We start from the raw sequence: 8,766 nt of genomic DNA, 5'->3' as shown, positions 1-8,766 counted from the left end.
GCGTAATTTGATGCATCGGATGGAGGGCTGTCACGACGACCGAAGGGGGCCTGTGGCTCTGCTGCACCGGGAGGGAGAGCCCTGTCCGATGCTGAAATAGGCAAGGAGATTGTAACGATGGCTGGAGGGCCCTTACTTTGGCCGAAGAAACGATAACTGAGAGGCTTCGATTAATCAAGTACACAACATGATATAAGGAGGAATTTATTTATTTCTTTTTTAATTAATCAAAATGGGTAATTGCACTTACATCAAATTCACGATATGGACTAATATCTCTAAATATTAAGCTGGAACAGTCTATTTAAATGTAAATCCTGCATGTTCTGTGTGTCTCTGTTAATGAATCGAGCAGAAGCGCGACTTCCTTTATCACACACGCTGAAGCGCGCGTGACGCTCGCAGTAATTTCTGCGTCTGCGGTCTCACTAAATAAGGACTTGAACACATGAACAACATCTCCAGAACTGCTCTGACAGTCAGTTCAAGAGCATTTGACCATTTGATTTAAGTAAAACTAGCGTCACATCACATACACAGAATTGAAAAAGTACATCAACCCATCGAAATAAAAATCCGGTGTCCTGACATTTTTTTCTACATGTCAGATTTACTGTGCATGCGCACATCAATATAATAAAACAAAAACACATTTTATCCTATTACTCGATGGAATTTTTTTTTTTTTTTTTTTTTTTAAGAATACTCGATTACTTATATATTTTTAAACCAAAGTCGTTGATGAAGGGAGGGTCCAGCACAAATTTAGATTGAGCGTTCCGGAGTTGGACATAAAAGCGAGCCTGATGAAGTTGAATTGGAGAATGGACATAAAATTATTATTATTATTATTATTATTTTTATTTTTTATTTTTTTTTTATTTTTTTTTTGAGTCTCCTGCTTGAGCGAGAACTGCTGCAACAGTAGGGAAGGATGGAAAGGGCTCCTGCGGGAGCAGACACTGCTGCGGCAGTGGTGAAATATAGGTAGAAGCTCTTGCGGGAGCAGACACTGCTGCGGCAGTGGTGAAATATAGGTAGAGGCTCCTGCGGGAGCAGACACTGCTGCGGCAGTGGTGAAATATAGGTAGAGGCTCCTGCGGGAGCAGACACTGCTGCGGGAGTGGTGAAATATACGTAGAGGCTCCTGCGGGAGCGGACACTGCTTTGGCAGTGAGGAAAAAACAGAAAATGCTCCTGCGGGAGCGGACAATGCTGCGGCGGTGGGGAGATACAGAGAAGGCTCCTGCGGAAGGATGGCTGAAGTGAGGATTGACCATACAGATAGATAGGGCATGTTAGGAGAGTTAGCTATGGTAGATAAGGAGTTTTATTGAAAGGGGATGGGCTGGCGTTAGAGGGGTTGGCTGAAGAGGGTTCGAGATCAGCTGCTGTAGCTGTGGTTCGTGGGAAGGGGCTGGGGTGTGTGATGTCTTGAAGAACCTGTGCCTGCACTGCTAGCAGAGGCAGCCTTATGTTAATGGCTGCTACATGAGCTGGAGAACGCTGAAAAGAAAAGGGGGTTAGATGTAACAGGATGGAAATACTGGGATGTGCAGGCCCGTGTTGCAAGTAAAAGTAGCTTCATGCTTGCTTCGGCTGCTGTAGTTGTTGGCTGATTTGACAATTGATCAAACCTTGACTGAATTAATACAATCCTGTTGGAAAATTCAAGCCGTTTCTAAAGATATTTACTTTGCATGCTTTTCATATTACAGTCCTAAAAAGACAATAGAAAATTTACTCACACAGGCTGTTCTGCAGCCAAACACGATGCAGTTGCATTATTATTATTTTTTTTAATTCTGAGTAATCATGCCAGTAAATGGTGAAATATGTCCCTAAATAATTGATCCTGCCAGAATAATTGCATGAAACTTATGTCTGTATCATCTCAGTGAGGTTTAAACAAGCACAGTAAAGCAAATGTAATGTCTTTAGACATTTCGGTGTGGATGAAAAGTGGCATCGTCATCCGACAGAGTTAAGTCATAACATCTTCATAAACGCGTTCTATATATAAAGTATATTTAAATTGTTCAGATGATCAAAGCACGAGGTTTTCTTGCATAATTAGCATTTTAATAGTTTGGTCAGACAGTTCATATATTGGTCTATATTCACGTTCATATATTGGTCTATATTCACGTTCTTAAATCGGGGATTAAACGTGGAATTATCTTTTGTATGCTAAATATGTTAACAGTCATATGTGCAAAGTACCTATAACTGCACTTCACATTTTGCAAGATTGACATGCTAAATAGCCAACTGACCCGGTTTACTCAATTTTGTTAAGATAAGATATGTACCAGTTCATTGCGTTTACGAACGACATGTATCTGTTTAATCACCTCGACATGTATACCAGTTTAGTCTTTTCGTTCTCAAATGAGAGCTCTCGATCTCTTTGAGACTCATATGAAACTTGCTCATTGTGGATGACAACTCTGGAAAATTCTTCATAGATGAGTATAAACTGAGAACGATTCTTTCGCCTAAAAGATTTATTCAAAAAGCGATTCTTTCATGAACGACATATCACTACAACGCACAGTCTTCGCCGCTAGTGGAGGTAGCATCGAACTGCGCCACGGCCATATGGATATATATACACTTGTGTGCCAAATTGGATGATTATCTGATCGTGCTTCTCCCAAACTTTGTTAATAAAACCACATATTGTGAGTAGTGAATAGGAAACAAAACAAAAATAAATTAATTTGTTTTTATCTTACTTATAAGGAAAAGAAATGCTGGCATTTTACAGTATTGAGAATGATAGTAAAAAAGAGATAGAGAGAGAATAAAATGTCAGTATTTGTCTATTAATTTGCACTGGGCAGAAAGAGCAAGGTGGGATCAGACAAAGTGTGTTTCTAAACCAGTCACACTGAGTCTGACTAAACAAAAAACAACAGCAACTAGATTGACAGTGATAATTATATTGTTCTTTAAAAATTACAAATGAAGATAACTTTAAAATAAAATGACCTTCAAAGAAATAGATAAATAAAACTGGTTCATTACAGCTTAAATATGCCTCTATTGATTTTTTGTTGTTGTAGGCATGCTATGCTGCTGTCAGTCAGAATGGCTCCTCCACTTACTCTGATCTTTCTGACCTTGATTCATGGTGAGTCTCTGTAACACTTTAGAAACACTTAAGATAATGCATTTCCCCACCAACTTTCAGCTGCTCATATTTTGTGAACTTTATGAATTCTGTGTTTCAGGGGTTTCTAGTGCTGATTGGGGTGTGAATTACAGACATTCACACATCTGTGCACTAAAGCACTCAGCAGTGATAATGAGATGCACTTATACATACCCTACTGGATATGAGATCAGGGACGTGTTCTGGACCAAAAATCCTGTAAAGGTTGAAAAGCTTCCAGATCTGTCTGAGGACCCTGAATACAGTCAGAGGCTTCAGTATCTGGGAGATAAACAGAATAACTGCACCATCAGATTGAGTCATGTGACACAGAAGGATTCACAGATGTACTATTTCAGATTCACAACTAATGTAACAGATGGAAAATGGGTCGGTGATCCAGGAGTGACTCTTACTGTCACAGGTGAAGTTTCCCTCTTCTTCTGTGTATTATGTTGGATAAGAATCAGTGTATGACAGCAGCACTAGATATGTGTGTTGTGTTCAGATCTTCAGGTGGAGTCTCCTGAGACAGTGACAGAGGGAGATTCAGTCCGTCTGACATGTAAAAGCAGCTGCACTCTGACTGACAGAGCAACATTCATCTGGTACAGAAACTCACAGCCATTAACTGAAAAAAGAGACAGAAAAAATCAACTCCTGCTGCAGTCAGTCAGAAGAGAGGATGCAGGCAGATACAGCTGTGCTCTACAGGAACACACTTACATCTCTCCTGCTGTTCAGCTCAGTGTTACGTGTGAGTAGGGACTCATTAGTATATTAATTGTTGAGTTTATGTTTGGGGGAAAAATTTATAATAACTTTTGTCTTTTTTAGATCCACCAAAGAGTGTCTCAGTGTCCATCAGTCCATCTGGTGAAATAGTGGAGGGAGATTCAGTGACTCTGATCTGCAGCAGTTATTCAAATCCTCCTGCAGAAATGAGCTGGTTTAAAGGAGGAACGTTTGTAGGATCTGGAAGAATCTACAGCATCTCAAAGATCAGCTCTAATCACAGTGGAGAATACAAGTGCAAGTCCAGCAATAAACATGGAGAGAAATATTCCGATACTGTGACTTTAAATGTCATGTGTGAGTTAATGATGCTTCAATAAATGTGCTATTCAATCCTCTAAAAATTGTGTGTCATCCCAAATCTATTGTTACTGATAATGGTACTGTGTCTGTATTTTTCTGCATTAGACCCTCCAAAGAGTGCCTCAGTGTCCATCATTCAGTTTGGTCAGTTTTTGGAAGGATATTCAGTGACGCTGATCTGCAGCAGTGACTCAAACCCTCCTGCTCTGAACTTCAGCTGGTTTAAGGAGAATCAAATCTCATCTGTTGGATCTGGACAGAGTTTCATTGCACTACAGAGTGAACGCTTCTACTGTGAGGCTCACAATCAACACGGATCTCAGAGATCAGATGCTGTTACGGTCACAGGTGAAGGTTTAATTAAAGGGGTCATATGTCATTGCTAAAAATAACATTATTGTATTTGGTGTAATGCAATGTGTGTATGTGGTTTAAGGTTCGAAAACACACTATTTTCCTACGCATTAATGTATATCATTGTTGCTCCTCAATGCCCCACCTTCCTGAAAACTTGATTTTTACAAGGCTCATCGTTCTGAAAAGCGAGGTGTGCTCAAATTGACCAGCTATCCAGTGCATTGTGATTGGCTGAATGCCTCAAGCGTGTGATGGAAATGTTATGTCCCTTACCATACTGTGATGCTGTGTCCCAGTGCGAGGAGACAAAACCAATTAAACCCATTAAAAACAAGGCATTTGTTGCATCCAGTGGGGACATAATTACTAATTATAATGACTTTTACTGTCTTTTTACACATTGCGTTGTGTAATGTGCTGTGTAAACATAAAACTCTGTCTGCATTTGTGATCTGAGCAGCGACAAACAACAAGTGTTACTCCACACTGCTCAAAACTCACATTTGAATCATCAGTCACAAATTATTTAAATATGGAAACAAACTTACAGGCTGTGAGTCAGAACAGACAGAATTGTAGTCTAAACTGTAAAAAAATTCACTTTATTTACTCAATAAAATTGTTTCAAATTGTATATCCAATATTGATTACATTTAACACATTAGAATTAATTAGAAATAATCAAATTAGATGCTTACAAGCAAACATTCAAAATGAGTAGAATTACATGAAAAAAATAAGTACAATTTACACAAAAAGTGTATTTATATTACACTTTTTATATATAGTTTATAGTTATTTAAAAACTGAACATATGTTAAAATAAATATAACTGTTTTGGAAATAAACAGACTGATACCTAATAATTACTTCATCATATAAAACCAGCTAGTAGCAGTTTTCTGCACAGCACTAATTGCACTACTTCATAACAGCACATGTACCTTTACAGAGAAACATCTGACACAAGAAGCCAAAGGTCAAGAGCCCAACTGAAGCAAACACTGATCTCCATGATGGTGATATCATTTTAACCAATGAAACATTGACATCTGATCCTCTGTAATTTCCAATAACAGCAGGTGTTCATCACTAATGCACAATAATAATTTAATTAGTATCTTAAGTATCTCATTGACTTTAACTCTTTGATGACTTGGGATTTGACATGAGACTCGTTTTTGACCTGAAAGGGATGACTTGGTTCCTCTGATGAAATCAGATTCTGAGTTCATGGGTGGAACAAAAGTATGGCAGGAATTTTACTTTCTGACGCCTGGACATTACACCTCTGTCTGTAATATATCTTCTTGTTTTACACTCATTGACCACCAGGTGGTATTGTGAGCAAATGAAGTTTCCAGAAATTAACCCTTTTGTGAACCACTTGGCTAAAAAATCTTAATGCTTCATGAGGCTTCATCTTGCCATCACTACTCTTCATCAAAGTGATTTCGCCATCATATGGACAACGTTTAAAGCATAACCAATAATTTAAAAAAAAAAAAAAAATATATATATATATATATATATATATATATATATATATATATATATATATATATATATATATACAAATGGAAGGTTGTAAATTAACTAATTACCCTAGCCCAGTGGTGTCACATCATGTGACAAAAAAATGAACAACCCGAAGACCCGAAAATTGAACTGATCAATTCTCTTTCCGGCTCAATACTGCATTGGCTTTAGCGTATGGGTCATTCACGTGATTAAGGAATGACTCAAACCGAAAAGACTCATGAAATGAACTAATCAATTCTTTTTCCGGCTCAGACTGCATTGGGTTAGCGTATGGGGCTGTCACATGATTAAGGAACGAGTCAAAAACCCGATGGACCCGAACTGTGAACTAATCAATTATCTTTCCTGCAGCATTGGCTGCATCTGAAAACTGAATAATACTGCCTTCGGAGGACGCATTCCAAGGTAGGAAGGCATCAAGGCACGTCCGAATTAAAAATTAGCTTCACTTCCTGTCTCCTGAGATGCCTTCATCTGGCCGATTTCTGAAGTCATCATAGATGTATCCTTCGCTGCCTTTAATATCCCCAAATCCTGTGCGTTCCATTCCGTGAGAGTTAAGCCAAAAAATAAAACTGGCGTCTGAAAGTTGCGTTCAGTGGTCAGTTTGTGTGTAAATGTATGTTGCTGATCAACGTTTTTCACTTGTTATGCCATTTCTAGCGATAAATTAATATTGCAGTAATGAAATATACACCTAGTTATCACCAAAGCTCTCTATATTTTACTGTAGATCATTAAACCATTACGCTTCCTCAGAAGCCTGTCCGAAATCCGTTTCATGAGGTGCCTTTGTGCAAAAAATGCTGCCTGCAAAGTCATTGCCTGATTAGACAGCAAGGAAGCAAGTCACCTGCCTAAGTTTTCGGATGCAGCCCTTGTGTTTAGCGTATGGGGCTGTCACGTGATAAAGGAACAAGTCAAAAACCCGATAGACCCAAACTGTGAACTAATCAATTCTCTCTCCGGCTCAAGACAGCATTGACTGACACATGTGAATTACTATTTGCTGAACATAACCTATAGAACATTGTGCATGCGCGACTGAACAAATCAACCCCCGAGACGAATCGTTCTTTCCGAGTCTCATAATGAATGAATCGTTCAAGAACGACACATCACTAGAAGAGATGTTAAGGTGGTGTTTGTTTTGGTTTTACATAATTATCGTTTGACCTGAGTGTTATAAACACAGCCTGTTCTCTGAGATAAATTAAGATTTATTAAAGCAGCCCCTGTAATTCAACAATAGAACACCTGGAATTTTATGTAAAACCAAGAGTTTAAGAACTCTGACCTTAAACTGTACAACCCCAGAATGTCTGTTGTAGGTAAGACACAACCAACTCAGAAATTCAGATCAAATAATGTCAAAACAAACAAACACCACCTGATCTTACTTTTTATTAGCTTGTTTAGAATTTTAAGGGTCAAGAGCCCAACTACAGCAAACACTGACCACAATAATGGTAATTAGATTATTCTCCTTCAGTGATTCTATTTGTTAACATCAGGTTTCTTCAAAACCTCTGTTTTGGGGGCTTGAAAACATAACCTTTTGAACACAATGGCTTTATCATCTTCATTTAATCAACAAAAACATGAATTTGTGAATTACATTTTTGCACTGTGTTTCTTAGTCACCAACTACTGGCCTGGTATGCATAACATAGTATTCATTAGAATAGTGTTTCGTTTCCTTTTCTCAAATAATATATATATTTTTTAATTGTACCTTTATTTTTTTGTGCTATTTGACTCATTTTGAATGGTTAAACATCTCATTTGATTAATTCTAATGAATTATAATGTATTAAATCTATTTTATTAATAATATTGCTTGTAATCTGTTGCCACAATTGTATTAATTAAATATAGTATATTATTTTTAACAGTATACTTCAACTACGCACACATTTCCTATCATGTATGCCTATGAAAGAAAATCGAACCAATCAGAGTAGGTATGTGGTGGGTTGACGTGCAACTCCGCCTCTATATGCAGGCTGCAGCCAGGTGCTTCTCGTCTTGTCTAACATAACCAATATTTTTGTATACATTTTACTTATTTTCTTTCTTCATGTTATTTTACTCATTTTGAATGATTGCTTTTAAGCATCTCATTTGATTAATTCTAATTAATTCTAATGTGTTAAATTGAATTAATAATATTGCTTGTAATCTGTTGCCACAATTTTATTGAGCAAATATAGAGTATCACTTTTTACAGTGTATACTCTCCAGGTTCAGGAAACAGTCCTCTGTAAAATGTGCTCCACACACACATGTATATTTGATTTGAACTGTTCAGGAACAGTGTTGTAAATACAACTTAACCAATGCTTTCTAGTTGTGTCCTCTTTTGGAAGCCTAAACCAAGTTTCACTTTCATAACGAAACACAGCATTTCCACGACAACAATACTACAGAGAATCAAAGTTACTCCTTCTTTACGTAAATATTTGGGCAATGTTATGCAAATCTACCCACACAGTGATGTAGAAATGTGGGGCGTGAGGCATTTTAGGATAGCATGGACAAGTCTTAAATTTATAAAGAATATCTCTTTGGGTTTTTGACTTTAGTCTTTGCAACTTTAGGGATCTTATGTA

The 8,766-nt window shown here is 37.6% G+C and overlaps 1 protein-coding gene across 1 annotated transcript in view; it reads left to right on the top strand.

Moving 5' to 3' along the window:
* The first annotated feature begins 3,075 nt into the window (after positions 1 to 3,075).
* Positions 3,076 to 8,766, top strand: part of LOC113101017 (B-cell receptor CD22-like) — a 32,664-nt gene continuing 26,973 nt past the window's right edge. Inside the window, exons 1-5 of the mRNA XM_026265510.1 lie at positions 3,076 to 3,136; positions 3,237 to 3,581; positions 3,666 to 3,914; positions 3,995 to 4,249; positions 4,361 to 4,596. Of these exons, the coding sequence (XP_026121295.1) occupies positions 3,076 to 3,136; positions 3,237 to 3,581; positions 3,666 to 3,914; positions 3,995 to 4,249; positions 4,361 to 4,596 (1,146 nt within the window). The remainder of the gene's footprint in view (positions 3,137 to 3,236; positions 3,582 to 3,665; positions 3,915 to 3,994; positions 4,250 to 4,360; positions 4,597 to 8,766) is intronic.

This window comes from Carassius auratus, unplaced genomic scaffold (assembly GCF_003368295.1).
Source record: "Carassius auratus strain Wakin unplaced genomic scaffold, ASM336829v1 scaf_tig00217448, whole genome shotgun sequence".
In the NCBI taxonomy this organism is placed as follows: domain Eukaryota; kingdom Metazoa; phylum Chordata; class Actinopteri; order Cypriniformes; family Cyprinidae; genus Carassius; species Carassius auratus.
This window is presented reverse-complemented; position numbering and strand designations above follow the sequence as displayed.